The 18291-nt window shown below is 43.8% G+C and overlaps 1 protein-coding gene across 2 annotated transcripts in view; it reads left to right on the forward strand.

Moving 5' to 3' along the window:
* Positions 1-18291, forward strand: part of REPS2 (RALBP1 associated Eps domain containing 2) — a 235850-nt gene that overhangs the window by 84029 nt on the left and 133530 nt on the right. The window contains exons 3-4 of one of the 2 annotated variants that reach the window (XM_006892403.1): positions 4858-5006; positions 7277-7403. In XM_006892403.1, coding sequence (XP_006892465.1) covers positions 4878-5006; positions 7277-7403 — 256 coding nt within the window. In that variant the 5' untranslated portion in view covers positions 4858-4877. The remainder of the gene's footprint in view (positions 1-4857; positions 5007-7276; positions 7404-18291) is intronic. The other variant, XM_006892404.1, reaches the window with a different exon arrangement.

An 18291-nucleotide genomic window follows, 5' to 3' on the forward strand; every position in this document is an offset into this window, starting at 1 on the left:
AGAGAATGAGTCTCAACGTCATTTGTCATTTATCCTTTAACCGCTCATTGTGCTCTAACGGGTTGAGGAAATGAAAGTATTGCTTAAGTCCATGTCTCTATCAGACATGGAAACAACGATATTCTTTTTTTTCTAGAGGCCACATGCTTTAAAAGGAGAAGCCGACTTCTCTTTGTGCAGGTGAAAAATAGTCATTTATATGTAATAATCAAAGCCTTCCTGTGTTCAAAGAGGACAGCCCAAAATGCCACTCTGAAACAACGTGTTGCCCTGGCTGGCTGTGTTCATTATCTCCTCGGCCCTATTGCTATCCTATCTGAACTCCTCTTTTCGCTCTTCTCTGTTGATGTAATTGAATTTCAGAAACACGATTCTCACCAGCTACCACAAAGAGACCTCTTGCTCATTTGAGGCACATCATTTCAGGGTAGATACTTCACTGCTGAATCTTCTAAAAAACCTTTACTCTCTAAATTGGCTGGTGTATGGCTAAGAAAACGATTGAGGCTGCACATTTACAAGCTCGAGTTTTACGTTTCACTTTTTTAAAGGCCTGCAGCAGTTTAAGGAACGCAGGCCTTCATCAATGTTTCCAGCGGCATGGTTATTATTATGAAAAAGGTTTATAGTTCCTTTAAGTGAGAGTTGCTTGGAACCACGTAGCCAAGGAAAGTATGAGAGAATTAATTTGGCTGCATTTTTTTTCTTCTTTGCTGTTCAGCGGCTGCCCGGGGGTGGGAGGTTCATTGTCGGGTTAACAAGGAGTTTTCTGGAGAAATGCCCTAGTCAGGGCTGGAGGATGCGTGAAATGACAGGCTCATAGAGAGTGCCTGAATGTCAGTTTAAGTCCTTGGAGAACAGTTGTCAATTATACCACCATGACCACACTCCACTGCAAGAAGTCCTGGAGGTACAGTGGTGAAGCAATTAGCGGCCGAGCAGAAGGTTGACAGTTCAAAGCCACCAGTTACTCCATTGGAGAAAGCTGTGGTTTCTGCTTCTGTCAAGATTCCAGCCCTAGACCCCTGTACTGAGATGGTTCTGCTCTGTCAGTGCGGTTTCTGGAAGCTGGATTGTTGGCAGTGGGATGGATAGTCCATTGCTCCCTGGAGGTAATCATTGTCCACCGGTAAAAGACTGATCAGAGAATTTGTTAAGGTCCAAGCAGTGACTTCTTTCCCCCACAAGAAATGCTTGGAAGTGGAGCCATCCTCTACTGGACCGCACAAGACATCATCTGTTTTGTTGTTGTTGTTATGTGCCATCAAGTCGCTTATGACTCATAGCGACCCTGTGTACAACAGCCCTAAACTCGCTCTGTCCTGTGCCAATCGCACTGTCGCTGACACTCCCATCCCAATTATCCCAGTCACTGAATCAATCCACCTCATAGAGGGCCTTCCCCTCCTGCGCTGTCCCTCTACCCTCCCAAGCATGATGTCCTTCTCCAAGGACCGGTCTCTCCTCACAACATGTCCAAAGTATGTTAGACGGAGCCTCAGAATCCTTGCTTCCAAGGAGCCACCCGGTTTAACCCTTTCCAGGATGAACCTGTTTGTTTTCCTAGCAGTCCATGGTACTCTCAGTACTCTTCTCCAGCAACACAGCTCAAAGGCATCAATTCTCCTTCTAGCCTCCCTGGTCACTGTCCAACTCTCTGATGCATAACAAGTGATTGTGAAGACCATAGCCTGTATCAGACACACCTTATTCTCCAGAGAGACACCATTGCTCTTCAGTACTTTGGAGAGGTTCCTAACAGCAGACTGTCCCATGCCAATACGTCTTCTAATTTCCTGGCTGTTGGTGCCAAGAGTGTTGACTGTGGAGCCAAGCAAATTGAAGCTGTGAACAGTCTCAATCTCTTCACCATCCATCCTGATGCTGCCAATTGGTCCAGTGGTGAGAATCTTTGTCTTCTTGACATTGAGCCTCAATCCATATTGGAGGCTGCAGTCCTTGACCCTCTGCAGCAGGTACTTCAAGTCCTCCTCAGTTTCAGCAAGCAGGGTAGTGTCATCTGCATAACACAGATTGTTGATAAATCGTCCACCAATCTTGACCCCACATTTCTCCTCATAGAGGCCAGCCTCCCGGATAATCTGTTCTGCATATAGGTTGAAAAGGTATGGAGATAGGACGCATCCCTGGTATACGCCCTTCCCAATTTTGAACCATGCAGTGTTCCCTTGCTCTGTTCTGATATTTTATGTGATCTTATTCCATCTTTCTAGATTCTTTCTGCAGACCGAATGGAAGCAAATGTCTTTATGAGTACATATCTGTAGGAGTAGCTTAGATGTGATTTATTGAGACTCGAAATTTTCTTTTGCTTCTTTTCTTTTGCAGCCCCTTCCTGCCCCCCTCACACCCTCCTCCCAAGTATTGGAAGGCTGCTGGAGGTTGGGAAATGTTTAAACATTAAAAATGGCGGCCATCTTAATCTCAGTTTAATTTTCCATTGTGGTTACTCTATTTATGTCTCTTGGGGCCTTGGCTGATTGATCATGCAGGAATTTGTCATATTGCCTACTCCTTTGATTCAAATGTGGACCTTGCAACTAAAAAGAAACATGACGTGGCTATTAGAGAACCAGGGGCCGTCTTTGCCTGGGGAGCTGGGAGCCTTGCTTGCTGTTGCTAAGACGCGTCCTGGCTTTAACACCCATCAATCACTGGCCGTGCAGCTGTGTTTTGGGGAATAGCAAGCTGAAGGAAGCGCAAAGGCTCTCTGATGAGTATTATCCTGAACAATGGCTCTAGATGGCAGATCGTTATATGGAATCTGTCAGATTATCCTGTGCGGAGTCCTTTGTGCTGTGTGATTGGTGCGATTTGCTGTACTGGAACCCGAAGTACACCGAAGCATCTCTTCCAGCTCCAGAATCATTCTGTTGGAAACTGGAAGCATAAGTGAGTTTCACCTTTTGGTAGCATTTTTAGTATGACGCATAACTTGGACAGATTCACCTGAAGAGTCTAACTTGATACCATCTTCCTTGTTATCTTTGAAAAGATCACTGGAGCTGGAATAGGAATATTTGGAAAAGAGCTGGAAAGAATGAGAAACTGCCCAGTTGACTGCGTTTGCCCTAAGGAGGGCGGACCTTCCTTGGGGCACTAGGAGCAGTCGAGAGTGTAGGCTCTGTTGCCAGCTTCAAACCCTGGCTCTGCCACAGACCTTGGGGAAGTTACGGATATGTCAGAGATACAGAGAGATTGTGGGTTCAGTTCCATACCACCAAAAGAAAGCAAATATTACAACAAAGTAAGTCGTGTGTGTGTGTGTGTGTGTGTGTGTGTGTAGTTGTGTTCCACTATACTGCAGTCTGATAAGTGCACACTGTTGTTGTTGTTAAGTGCCGTTGAGTTGCAGGCGACTCACAGCGACCCTATGAAGGAGAGTTCTCATCTCAACACTTGTGTATCTTTCATCCTCTCTCCAGGTTCATAGGGTTTCTGGAGGCAAGCTATTACGGAAGTGGATGCCACTCCTCCTTACAGGCTATATTAGGCATAGATTTTTTAGTGTTTCTAAAAACTCTATGCCTAATATAGAAGTGGATGCCACTCCTCCTTACAGCTTGTTTTAATCAGGGAGCTCCACCCCACTCTCTGTCCACATTAGGTAACCAGCCATTAACACATTTGACACACCAGTATCACAGTGTTCAAACTCACAGCAACCACAAGTGACAGCTGTACGGCAACTTGTATACCAGGGCTATACGACCTAGAGGAATGTCTGAACAAAAACAATGAAAGACGGGCCCGAGGGCCGCAGATTAAAAGTCACCCACCTTTGGCTTGATAGCATCGCCTTTTGTCCACTGGGCCAGTGATCTCTCCATGTTGATGTTATTGTTAAGTGCCGTCGAGTCGCAGGCGACTCACAGCGACCCTATGAAGGAGAGTTCTCAATGCTTGGGTGTCTCTCATCCTCTCTCCAGGTTCATAGTGTTTCCAGAGGCCAGCTATTACTAGCGTGTTAAAAAAGTTGGAATGGTGTGACAATCACCCAAAGTAACCCAAAGACACGATGTGAGAAAAAGACCCAAAACCAAACCAAACCAAAACAACCCCCCAGCACCAACAGACTTGCTCACGGCAGGGTTGCTGCACATTTTCAATTTGTAAAAAAACCCAGAGTATCTGCAAAGCTCCGTAAAGTGGAGTGAGCTAGAACAAGGAACCCCTGCACTGAGCTCCTTCGTGTCAGTTTTTATATCTGTTGTTGTTAAGTGCTGTCAAGTTGACTGTGACTCACAGTGACCCTGTGAACAAAGGGTCTGAACCCCACGCTATCTTGTGCCATCCTGACCCTGCTGGTTTTGATCAGGCACACCTTAGTCTTCATACTGACATCATTGCTTATCAGCACCCTGGAGAGGTCCCTGACAGCTGACTTTCCCTATGCAATAATGTAGGAGGACAATATCAGGTAATATAGGATAATGCAGGAGGAGGAACGTTACAGTTTTATAGTATTGCTGTGAAGATTAAATGAGTTAATATGTGCTGCCATTTCGTCACTTTTCTTGGTATCTCTACAGTGTCGCATCTTTCTTCCTGGTGCTGAACTGAGGGATGAAGTAGGAGATCAGTCTCAAACTGGAATTCGTTCTCTGAAGGTTTGGCAGCATTTAAGGATGTTGCGCCACCTAGATAAAACCGTAGGCTTTTGCTGTGGTGGCATTATTACAGGAGTTCTCATTGCGTGCAAATGAAAAGGAAATCTGTATTTAGTGCTTTGGAATTTTCCCTCAGAAATGATTGATCTGTTGGCCCCTGAGTCCCCCCTTTCTCAGAGTCCTTTAATGACGTCTCAGCTGCGCTTCTCTGATTCCCGTCCTCCAGAGTTGCCTCTGCCTCGCTTTATGATGTCAAAGAATGATGGGGAAGTCCGCTTTGGGAACCCGGCTGAGCTGCATGGAACCAAGGCTCAGATGCCATATGTAACCGCAGAGAAAAATGCCTTCAAAAGAACGGATGATGCAGATATACAGGTAAACAGTCCACCATGACACCTCACAGGGAGTGCCCCAGAGCCGCTGTCAGGCATCCAGCTCATGCCACCATCTGTGACGTAGTTCCGGACTTGGAAGGAAGCCAGTACAGTCCTAGCGTGTGGAAGAGAGGCTGGCACACACACCATTTAGCGGGGAGTACCATCCCTAGGGGGTTGCTCTGCTCTCCCTCTCTGGCAGTTCAAATCCATCAGTGACTTCATGGGGGAAAGATGGAGTCTCCTCACGTGCAGTTGACAGCCTCAGAAAAGCCCTCCGTAGTGTCCGCTGTGAGTTGATTCAGACTCGATCACAGTGGGTTTATTAGAGTCGATCATGCTCTTTAGTGAGTGCTTCAATACCAAAGTAAGCCTCCCCAATTTTACCTGTGTTGGTTTTCTCTGGGTAATTGATATTCAAGTGGAATGCCGAGGAATTTTAAAAATAGATTTATACCTCCCTGCTCTCCACCAGCTGCCTGCTCCAAGTCCCAAACTCTTAGGGAAAAGGTACCACTTAAATATGCTTATATCCCCTATTCTTGGGGGAAAGATGCTATCCCTTGAATTGGCGATTCGTAGGATACATTAAAGGCCCTGAGAAGCCCTGCAGGAATGAGGTCTGGAGAACCACGTGTCCTGTGCATCTCTGAGCGGGCAGCATGGTTAGCAGGTTGGGGATAGAAGTAAGAAGGGTGGGCTCTTTGAGAACAGCCCAGGTTGCAGTAGACAGATGACTGGCCGAGACAAAGGTCAAGAAGCCCCGAAAACTGGGCCTTACATAGAAGAGGGGAGCCATCTTACACGTTCATTAACCCCAAGAGCACCAGGGCACAGTAACCATACTGAATCATGCAGGAAAGGCAGATTATGGTCCACAGAGTGTCTTCTATCAGGCGAAGAAATCTGTGATGTTTTAGGAAGACTTGACTCTAAAGGTTCAAAAAATGCAACGACGATTGAGAGCTCCAGTTCCGGCTTGATCCCTGGAGTGCGCACAGCTGTGGCTCAGGGCTTCCCCTGACGGGTCTGGCTCTGCGAAGTGCTGCTGCAGGTGTTGTGGGCTTACAGTTAAGTGAGAGGTGCCAGAGGAGACCACGTGGCACAGTGGTTAAGGCTGTTGACTGATGGTTGATGGTTCAAACCCAGCATCCGCTCCAATGGAGAACGATGAGTCACGGTAAAGATTTCAGCTTCAGAGTCACTGTGGGGAATTCTACTCTCTTCTGCGGGGTCGTGAGTCAGAAACGACTGGACTTGATCTCAGTAGGCTGTGCTGTTTTGGTGTTAAACAGTTGCAAGGATGAGTACTTTCATAATTGTGACATTTTAAGTGAGTTCTTTGGTAATGTGAGAAAGGGGACAGAGGAACACCCAGGGAATATTCCACAGTGTGTTGCACGCCTGCCCCCAGAATCTGCTTTCCAGCAGTGTCTGATGTCTTAGAAGGGTGACAGGTGCAGTCGCTAACACTGAGTTGGGACACCCCTCTTCTCCTCAGGCTAGACTTGGGCTTCAGAGAAAATATTTTTTTCTATTTCAAGAAGTGTCTTTGGTCAGTGACTTAGATTGGACGTTTCTGTTTCGACGCAGAGCCTTTAATGACAAACAGTGTGGTTTCCTCTCAAGTCACTAGTCTGTTGGTACTTTTTCTTTTGTAAGAGAAGGAAACCAAGTAGTAAGAGGAAGTGACTTTCACCCCTGCCTAGGTTTCTAATCAAGTTCCTGGTAGAATCCAGCCTTAGATTGGAGCTCTTGGTAGGATTTCCTCCCAGTGTTTATGAGTAGGCTCGCTGGTTTACCGTTTCTCGTTATGGGGGTAAAAGTTAACACTTTAGCATCAGAAACTCCAAGGGTCTTTAGCCTTAACTAATTTAAATAGTTTGGGGATTTTGGGTTTTTTTGTTTGTTTGTTTGTTTTTTAATGTACACAACATGAAATGAGTTTGTTTTCCAAGAGGTGAAAATTGGGAGGTAGGGGTGTTACTTCATGCGATCAGTGCCTTTAATTTTCCGAAGGAAATTATTACTGGAATAGTGAAAAGGGTTTCTGGCTCCATTTAAGCACATTCTCTATGAGACTTGACCACCTCAGATACTGCATTTTGAACCCCGTGGTGTTACGTGGAGACCTCCCCCATGCCCCCCCCCTTGTCCAGTGTTAGTTCTGCTGGGTCACCAGCAGCTGGAGTGGTGTTTTCCCTTCCTAACTGCCACTCGGCATGCCTGGTTTGTAGCATCACTGCTGAACTCTGCTTTGGTTCTTTGCAGCAGGAAACCCAGTCTCCCACGATGTCACCCCTCGCCTCCCCGCCTTCCTCCCCGCCTCATTACCAGAGGGTGCCTTTGAGCCATGGCTACAGCAAACTGCGGAGCGGTGCCGAACAGATGCAGCCAGGTAAGAGGCGAGCTGGGGCCAGCTGTCCCCGTGTCCCCGTGACTCCTTAATCCTGCCGGCAGCCACGCCACCAGCTGCTGGCTTTTCCTGATTTAATGACCCCTGTCTTGGGAAACATGGCTCAATTTTAATTTTAAGTTCTCAAACAGAGTTTTTGAAACAAGTTGTGTTTTGGCAATGTTAAAATCTCCTGTTCTGTAATCGAGTTTCTCTTTAGACATGTAAACAACTGTTCAGCTGATTAATCCTTCAGATGCAGGTCGCATGCAACAGGGACATGGTGTATTAATGGTTGGCATCACCTTTCCTCTGCTGCCCTCCGTGACCCCCTGCATTACCATTCCTTTTTGCGAGCATAACCAAGCGCACCACTTAAAAGCATTAAGGAAACTTGTGAAAAATCGAGCTATGCAAACTATGCAAACCTTAGGGGGCAGTGATATTCATGGGAGAGGAAAAGCTAAAAAAAAGAGGAGATGAGCATGGTTGCACAGGTCAGAAAAAGTAATGTGACTGCATTGTGCATGTGGAAGCCTGAATTGACGTGTGTTTTTTTGTTATGCATACTCTCAACAACGGCAAAAACATTGAGAGATGCAAGTGTGTGTATCTGCAAAAGCTAAACACTATCTACAGCCTTTGGAGACTGAGCCCATGCATGAAAATATGGAAATATTTTGCCCTTGTGATTTGGGTGATGCTGGGGAAGTGTTTGGCTGGGAAACGTGTCCTGCGCACGGTGGGGCGGGTGGTGGTTTGCTCATTCATTCTCATCGTTCTGCCAGGTCCCTGGTAAAATCCAGCAGTGACTTCTGCAGATGATTTGCAGAGCTGGCTGCCCAGGCTGTGACGCTTAACATCCCATAAATTCAATGCAGCACCTTGTCCTCCTGGGGCTCCGGCTCCCAGTTTAAAAGCTGACCAAGTAAGGACATTCCAGAATTGGCTATCTGTGACACCTTCCCCCACCCTTTTATTTTGTGAGCTATGGTTGAAAGTGACCCAGTTTCTGTCGGTTTTTTTCTCCTGCACTGAAAATACTGATGACTTCTAGAGGGACCCAGAGGGGGGGAAAAATCTGTTAGGCTGAACTAAAGAGAACACAGCCACGCTGAGAAGTTGATGCAACCTTTTGATTGGAATCAGAGTGTGTGACGGGGCATCACCAATGTGACCTTGGACAAGCCCTTTCACTTCCCTTACCTAGGATGTCCACTCTTTTTTCTTTTAAAAAAAAACAAAACAAAAAAAAACTAGTTTATTGTGGAGAGGCAGCCCATCTGGTGACGTAGTCAAGTGCTCTATAATGTTCCTTTTCAAACAAAGATCCAAGCAAGCAAGTGCATTGGATATAGGTGACAGCCTATATCCAGAGTGTCAAAGGCAAGGCTGAAGCACTGGGCTGAGTGCCAAGTGCAAGGAGAACCTGTACGGAGACAGCACATTTGAGAACTCGGAGTTGCCCCAGTCTCGGTATTTGGACCTCCACCGTGCGTGTGTCCATGCTGGGACAAAGGAAATAGAGTTCACCAAGTGCGGACAAGTAGAAGCAGCTACACACATGTCCTCAGCCAAGCTAGAGTGCCCCCTGCCTTGTGAAATCTAAAAGTGTGGTCACCTCATCCCCACTCTTTCCCCTGCTCCCTGGGCCAGAGGCTCAAGGCCTTCTGGTGCCCACCCCCCGCCCTCCATTCCTGTCATCTGTTCCTCCCCAGCACATGATCATGTTCTAGGAGCTCCCACCATCATCAAGCCCCCTGAACCACATGGACTAGTGATAACAGCTATACACTTAGTTACTGGCACTGGGGGCCTGTGGAGCATTGGCGGCCACTCCTGTGCCCAGTGCTGGCAGTCCATCGACTGGTAACACTTCTAACTCTGCTCGGTGCCTGGAGTGCCACGAGGGTGTGAACCAGAGACTCCGGCGGCTCCTACACCAGCACCAGCTGTCTGTGCTGGGGACCTACAGCCGAGCATTGTCTCCAGCCTACTCCGCCCCCTGTGCTGGGAGCCTGAGGGTGGCCAGCACACCCTCCCTGTACTGCACTCTAGAGTCATGGCCTTTTAGTGGGCACTTGTGGACTGGTGGTATGGCCCCTGCCTGGCCTCCCATTTGCCCCCTGCGCGGTGTAACTATAGACTTTTACTTGCTCCAGTTACTTCATTGAGGCCCTGCCTGGCTGGAACCATCGGTCAAAGTTTCTGTACCACTTCCGCAGTGACCAGTGACCCTCAACCATTTGGCAGCTGGAAATGTGCACACTATATGCAGTGACTAGGTGACCAGCTGGGCAGGCTTACCACTTGACAAAAAAGCAGCAAACAGAGACTTGAACCTGCAAACTCAGCTGCTGCCCCACTTACTTGGAGATGAGTGGTGAGAGTTTTTTTGTTGTTTGTTTTTATTTTTTTTATTAATTTTAATAGACATTTACAGAGGTTTTGGATTTCCATTCATTCATTGCCGCACTTTTTTCCCTGCCCACCCCTCCCCAAGTGGTGAGAGCTTTATATATTGTTGGACTAGTGAGCGTAACATGCATGCTTAATCTATGAAAATATTTAAAAAATCAAGATGCATGAAATAAACATAAATAAATATCGTAACACCATAGTGCTGTAGAGACAACAAGTAATATCAGATTGCATAAAGAATAGAACAAGGTGCCTTCAGTAAAGTGACTGAAATAAACAGAAAACCTTCTGGTGGAAGAAATGCTAATGGAACAACCTGGAAAGGAATTCCAAAGAGGAATCTTAGGGTTGTCCAATGGATCAAAGGAAACAGAAATTCTTAGAATTAAACAAGAGTGGAAACAGAACATACCAATACTTTGGGGATAGAGCAGCAGTGATGCTCACAGGTCAGTTTGTAGCAATCAGTACACACACACACACACACACACACACACACACACACACACACACACACACAAGAATATTTGATACAACAGCTCTCACCAATAGCAGCAAAAGAAGCCCACAGTTACCAGAAAAAAGACATTAATAAAGATCAGAGCAGAGATAAATGAACTACAATAGAAAGACAGTAGAAAAAAGAAAAACTCCAAAAGTTGGTTCTTTAAAAAGATCAATGACATTGACAAATCACTGACCAAAATGATCAGAGAAAAGAGTAAAAGCAAATAACCCAAGTAAGAGACTAGATGGACGATATTACAGTAGACCAAACAGAAATAAAAGCTGTCACATAAAACACTGAAAAATTATACTCTAGCAAATTTGAAAATCTAGAGTACATGGACAAATTTCCTCACAATGCCTACCTAAACCAGTGTAAACGGAAGTAGAAAACGGAACAAAAATAATGAAACAAAAGAGATGAAAGATGTTAGAACAGCAGCTCCTAACGACCTCAGTGACCTGAGGTGGCTTCACTGGAGGATTCTACCAAACATTCAAAGTATATACCGTCGAATGACAAAAGGACGAGCTAATCCCTCTTGGAGAAATGTTCCTCTTGGAGGAAGTGCGACCAAAATGTGTCTTGAAGGCAAGGATTGTGAAATGTCATCTCATATACTTTGTGAGGTGCTGCCAGGAGGAGTTAGTCCTTAGAAAAATACATCACGCTGGGAAAGTGACGGGTCAATGCAAGAGACGGAGACTCTCAACAAGATAGTGACATGGTGGCTGCAACAGTGCCTTTTCACACATGTTCAAGATCATAAGGATGTCACAGGATAGGCTGGTGGTCAGGGAATTGCTATGAGTCCTCGTTTACTTGTTGGCACCTTACAAGAAGATTCTTTCTAAAAGATGTACAATATCTACCAGTAATACTAGAGTATTTGGTTGGCCAGTCTGCTAGTCAGCTAAAAGAGGTGCAGTTTGGTTTGGATTTATGGAATATCTGTGGATGGTAGTCTTGGGGAGCCCTCAAGTCTTATACTGTAAGTCTGGACTTTTTAGCAATGTGAGTTCTAGTCTACATTTTGTTCTCCTTCTATTAGGATCCATTTGCTGTAGCTCTGATCTAAACAGTCATTCATGGCAGTGGGGCACCGTCTAGTTCTTTGGGCCTCAGATAAGTGAGGCTGTGGTTCATGCAGACTGTTCGTCTTGTAGTCTAGTTTCTGCTCGTAGCTTTTAGTTCCCTTTTCTTTTCCTCTACATGAGATGAGACTGATAGTTGTTACATTAGTACCTTGTGTTTCCACATTAACAGTTTTTGAAAATGACTCTGTAGAAGTTTATCAAGAGTACCTCATACTTTTAAAAATCTTTTACCTTATTATTATTCATAACATGCCTAGTGAAAGAAAAACCTGTTAAGATTTTACAAACGGGGATCCTGATTACATTCTTTAAGGTGAGCAGCCATTTCTCACCCTACTTTTCTGACTTCACTCTCATTACCATAAACTCAGTGACCCCTAATTTTCTTATCTAATATTTTGCTTGGCTTTTGTCAATTTGATGCTTTCTATTGTGAGTGTTGGAGAAGAGTGCTGAATGTCGCACCTACTGCCAATAGAATGAATAAATATGTCTCGGAGAGGGTACAGCCAGAGTGTTCCTTGGAGGCAAGGATGATGAAGCTTCGCCTCACATACCTTGGACATGTTGCTAGGAGAGGATTATTCTTGGAGAGGGACATGATGTTGGGAAGGGTGGAGGGTCGGCAAAGGTGAGGAAGACCCTCGACCAGGTGGATTGACATGGTGACCGCTGCAATGGGCTCTAGTGTGTCAGGAAGTGTGAGGATGGTATTCAGATCCGCTGTTCATAGGGTCACTAAGAGTCAGACTTGACTTGACGACACCTAATAACAACAATGTAACTGGAGATACAAAGGACCTGTACAAAGAAAAGTACAGAACACTTCTGCGAGAAGCAATAAAAGGCCTAAAGAAATGGGAAAATGTGTCCTGTTCTTGGATGGAAGACTCAATATAGTGAAAATGACAGTCCTACCAACAGCAATCTACATGTTCAACACAATCCCAATACAGATACCAAATTCATTCTTTGAGGAGATTAAAAGGGAAATTGTCATGTTTATTTGGAGAGGAAAGAGATCCCGAATAAGCAAAGCACTTCTGAAGGGGAAAAAAATGAATTGGGAGATATAGCATTCCCTGACCTCAAAGCCTACTACACAGTAGTAGTAACCAAAACAGCATGGTACTGGTACAATGACAGACACAGAGAACAATGGAACAGAATTGACAACCCAGAAATTAACCTATTTATCTATGGTCAACTGATATTTGACATGGAAATCAAACCTAGCAAATGGGGAAACGATTACCTCTTCAACAAATGGTTCTGGCAAAACTGGACTGCTACCTGCAGAAAGCTGAAACAGGATGCACATCTCACACCATACACAAAAGTCACGTCACGGCGGATCAGAGACATGGGAGTAAAGCCCAAAACCATAAAGTCCATCAGAGACAAACTGGGACCAAGCTTAGAAGGCCTAGTCTGTGGTATAAAGAGGCTGACAAATACAGCCCAAAATACACAATCTGGAGTGGATAAAATTGGTGAATGGGACCTTCTAAAGATTAAACCTCTGTGCACATCAAAAACTCCTTTATTTTATTTTTTTTTTATTTTTGTGTGAGTGTACCGTCAAATCAGATCTGACTGGTACAGGAGGAGATTGTCCCTCCTTTCCTGGCAGAGCATCTGGTGGATTTGAACCGTGCGCCTCTGGGATTGTAGTTGCAGCTCCTTTCCACTAGACCACCAGAGCTCCCCTTAAAAACTCTTTCCAGCAAAGTAAAAAGAAAACCTCCTGATTAGGAAGAAACATTTGGCAATACCATTTCAGACAAGGGTCTCATACTAAAGTTTACAGAATCCTACAGTGCCTCCACAAGAAAAATACTAATAACTCAATTATAAAATGAGAAAAAGACATGGAAAGACTTTTCACAGAAGAAGACATTCAAATGGCCAACCAATACATGAAGAAACGCTCCAGATTACTGACAATAAGAGAGATGGAAATCAAAACAACAATGAGATACCATCTCATACAGTAGCATTGACAAAGTTTAGCAGGACAGCAAGCAATAAATGTTGGAGACGATGTGGAGAGGTTTGAACTCTCATGCACTGTTGGTGGGAGTGTAAAATGGTACCACCACTCTGGAAGGCAGTTTGGCATATCCTCAAAAAACGGAACATAGAAATTCCATATGACCCAGCTATTTCGCTACTAGGACTATGGCCCAAGGAAATAAGAACTGAGACACAAATGGAGACCTGTACACCAATGTTCGTAGCAGCGTTATTCACCATCGCCATGAACATGGATGTTCCAACCACAAAGAAATAGATTGAGAAGTTGTGGTATATTCACATAATGGAATACTACGCAGCACGCAGGAGCAATCATTTTGTAAATTACTTCCTAACTTGGGAGGGACTGGAGAATATTATGCTGAGTGAGCTAACTCGGTCCCACAAGGACAAATACTGTATAAAACCATTATTGTAGAGTGAGTATGAGGAGCCAAGGTGGGGGTGGGGGTGGAAATAGAGGGGTGAGAATAGGGGGTTAGGGTGTTAATCATTGGGTTGCACAATTTGATGGGTGGGTGGGGTGAAGGAAATGGGAAGGATCGTTTGTGAAAAGCAATGTATTCAAATTTTGTAAATAAATCAGAGTAATAAAACTCCCGCACAAACCTTCAACCTTTAAAAAAAATAAGGTGATAAAACAGTGACAATATAAGAAAACAAATTTTCTATTTTGTACTATAGGTGATATAAGAAATAATGAACTCTTTTTAAACAGTTTCCTCCCCTAAAACAGTACATTGTAAAGTTTAACAAAGATGTGTCTGTTTCCAGCTGTATAATGGGGTGTGTGTGTGTGTGTGTGTGTGTGTGTGTAGAATGGAGAGGCACTCTGAGAGACTCTGCCTCTATGGAGCAGCTATATTCTAGCTATTAACACTCTTCAAGGCATTTCTTGTCTTTAAACAGTTGAAGAGATGCTCAAAGATTTTTGCACTAACAACTTTGCAAATAAAAACTAGTCCAAGCCTGAGAACATGGAAACAGCCCAAATGTCCAACCACAACTAAATGGATTGAGAAACTGTGGTACTTTCACACAATGGAATACTATGCAGCAGTCAGGGGCAAGGATTTCAAAAAATACTATATTGCTTGGGAGAGACTGGAGAGCATTATGCTGTGTGAATGAATTCAGTCTCATAAGGACAAATACTGCATAAGACCATTATTGTAAAAAGTAGGATATCTAGTAAAACGTGTACGGGGATGCAAGGGAGGAGGGGATGGGAACAGAGAGGTGAGGATGGGAAGGGACGAAACCACAGGGTTGCACAATTTTGTGGGTGGAGGGAAAGGGTAAAGGAAATGGGAAGGATCTAGTGGGGACCTAAAAAGACAGGATAAGGTCCAATGGTGATCATTTTTATAAAGCATAATGAATGGGAATGATTGTATGAAGATTACATGTATAACATAATATATATGAACTTTGTAGGCAAACCAATATAAAACAATAAAAAAAAAAAAGAAACCCTATCAGCAGTTCTACTTGGTCCTTTAGGGTCGCTGTGACTCAGAACTCACTTGGGAGTCACGAGCTTGAGGTGGGTTGGGTAGTTCTTCTTTTTTTTTTTATAGCTATTTTTTTTTAAAGTTTATTATTAATTTCAGTGAAAATTCACAGACTTTGGGTTTCCATTCATTCATTCATTCATTCATTCATTGTTGCACTTTTCTCCCCTCCAACCCTCTTCCTAAGTACACTCTTCTCTTTGAAAAGTAAAAGAAAAATTCTTTCATTGTTTTACAATCCGTCCCCCCACGTCCACTCCACTATGCAGCCTTTGTTCTGGACTCCTGGCATGACAAAAATACCTAATCACATATCCCTTTTAAACAGTTCTCTCCCTCATCTGTTTCAATGAAGTATACATTACTGAACCCATCTTTCTCAGTCTTACCCCAACCCCGAGGTCAGTCCTGTTTAACAGCAGTGGCACCATGCAGTATTTGTCCTTTTGTGACTGAGATACTTCACTCAACATAATGTCCTCCAGGGTCATCCGTTTTGAATAATATTGCATGAGTTCCTTGTTTTTCAATGCAGCGTAGTATTCCATTGTGTAAATATACCACAGCTTCTCTATCCATCCGTTGACGGGCACTTAGCTTGTTTCCAACTCCTTGCTATTGTGAACAAAGCTGCAGTAAACATGGGTGTGCATATATCTGCTTGGATGTCAGTTATGGTCTCTTTGGGGTATATTCCCAGTAGTGGAATTGCTGGGTCGAATGCTGGGTTTATTTGCAACTTTTTTGAGAAAGTGCCACACCACCTTCCACAGTGGTTGCACCATTTTACACTCCCACCAGCAGTGAATAAGGGTTCCAGTTTCTCCACAACCTCGCCAGCATTTTTTGCTTGCTGTTCTGTTAAATTTTGCTATTCTGACTGGGGTGAGATGGTATCTCAGTTGGGTAGTTCTTTTAAAAGCACATTGATCAAGGCAGACATGCTTTATTTGTTAAGCTGGACTATCATTTGATTGTAAGACTACTTCAGGAAATATTTTGATTTAAAGATTAAGGAATATCTCAGGGAAATTGCTTCAAAAGTTTATCCGACCTCCACAGCTCCATAAAATCTGGATTCGAGGAGAATTTGAAATCTCCCTATAGGCCAGGAAGCAGACTATTTCGTTCCATTTTTTTTTTCTTGAGTCCTAACAGGCCATGTCAATAGTGGACCTGCCTTTGCTCTTTTATTTTAGTGAAATAAAAATCTATAGCTGATAAAATACACCCATTCTTATCTTAAATTTGAATTTTACAAGATTGCCCACATGGAACCAATGGTCCAGTCAAGAACAGACACATCCGCTGCCCTGAGAGACCTGTCCCTGACCCTGTGCAAGCTTTGTTCTGATTTTTATCACCGCAGAGTTGTTTGGTCTCTTCCGGAATATCATCAGTAGAATCACACACACACTTGTCCTCTGTGTGTTCTGCTTCCTCTCCTCAGGATAATGTTTGAAATCCTTTCATATCACTTGACACATCCGTTATTTGCTTCATTTAATTACTCAGCTAGTGTTCCTTTGTATGCTTAGACTGTAATTTGTTGATTCATTGTCTTGTTGAAGGAAATTTGGGGTGCCCCCCGCCCCCGATGTTAGGAACATTCCTGGGCATGTCTTTCTGTCTCACAGCTGCCATTTTCCTGGTAAGTAGACCTAGAATCGCTGAGTCTTAGGGTAGGGATGTAAGAAACTGGCAAAGAGTTTGACAAAGTGGCCATAGCACAGGCATTGTGCGCATGTGCTTGTCCCTGACTCTCCACGGCTTTTGGGTTTTTTTTTCCCTTCCAGCGTTTGAACTTCAGTCATCATTTAAGGTGCAAAGTGGCCTCTGTTTGTTACTTCTGTCCTTTGTTTCGGCTTCTCGACATTCTAGTGCAATTTTCAGGGTCTGTTTTGTCATCCATTGGGTCTTCTTTCTTTGTACCAGCTTTTTGCCTTCTTCATGGATTAGATCCTTGTCGTCATCCTGTAACTCTTCTGGTCTTAGATTATTCGTGTTCAGTGCCTCAAGCCGTCCCCCTTCCCTTGTTGTTTACCATCAAATCAGATCCAACAGGCACAGGAGGCGATTGCCCCTTTTTCTCCAGCGGAGCATCTGGTGGATTCAAACTGCGGCTTCAGGATTGTCATGCAGCTTCTTCTCACTAGGTCACCAGAGCTCCCTCGCAAGCCTGTTTTTGAGATGATTTTTAAATTCAGGGGAGGTAGACTCAAGGTGATCTTTTAGTCTTTGTGGGATTATTTTCATTTTCTTCAGCTTCCGTTTGAACTTGCACATGTGCAATTGGTGGTCTGTTCCACCATCAGTTTTTGACTGGTTTTGATCACCAGTACTTAGCTTCTCCAGTGCTCCTTCCCACAAATGTAGTCAGTGTGATTCTTGGGCAGTCTTTTAGGTGAGGTCCATGCTGAAAGTTGCCTTTTGTTCTTAGAGCTGCAGTTTTTGCTCAGATTATGGTGGTGGGAGTGGGTAAGAATTCAAACAGCTGTGTCAGTGGCTTCAGATTAGCTATTCTCATAAAGAAAAAAACAAGCAAATCATATAGTCAAATATTGGCCTTGTTTTTCTGGATCTCCTAGAATTTATTTAGTTTTATGTTCATTTTCTGTGTTCACCCATAACATGTTGCACTACTATATTTGCTATTAAACAAATCTGAACAAAGATAAAAAAAGTTGCCTTTTGTGTTTTTTAAAAAAGGTATTTGCGATGAATAAATCATTGAATATACAGAATTCAGTCCCTCGATGTCCAGCCCCATTTCTGTCACCAGGACAGTACTTCCAAACTCTCATTCATTCCTCATTCTTTCCAGCTTTTGCATCCCAGTCACCCATAATTATGAATGCATTTGATTGCCTATCTGATCCATTGTCGACTGCAAAAGTTAGCAGAAATCCACAATCTCCTCTTTTTTGCCTTTTGTTAGTGGTGCCTGTATTTGGACAATAGTCAAATTAACAGATCTTCCTTGTATGACCATGGATAGTATTCTATCACTCACAACATTATAATTGAGGACAGATCTTGAAATTGTCATTTTTACTATGAATGCAACACTGTTTTGTCTCATTTTTTTAATTATTTCTGCATAATAGATCATATGATTACCTTTTTCAAAATGGCCCATGCAGTCTATCTCAGTTCACTAATACCTAGAATGTTGATCTTCATGCATTCTATTTCATTTTCTACAACTGCAGTTTTCCTGCATTCATACTTTGTACATTCCTCAGTCCTATTATTAAAGAGTGTTTGCAGCTGTTTCTCCTCATTTTGATTGACTTTCTTGAAGGCATAGATGA

The sequence above is a fragment of the Elephantulus edwardii genome, unplaced genomic scaffold (assembly GCF_000299155.1).
Source record: "Elephantulus edwardii isolate Elephantulus edwardi_28Jun2011 unplaced genomic scaffold, EleEdw1.0 scaffold00115, whole genome shotgun sequence".
In the NCBI taxonomy this organism is placed as follows: domain Eukaryota; kingdom Metazoa; phylum Chordata; class Mammalia; order Macroscelidea; family Macroscelididae; genus Elephantulus; species Elephantulus edwardii.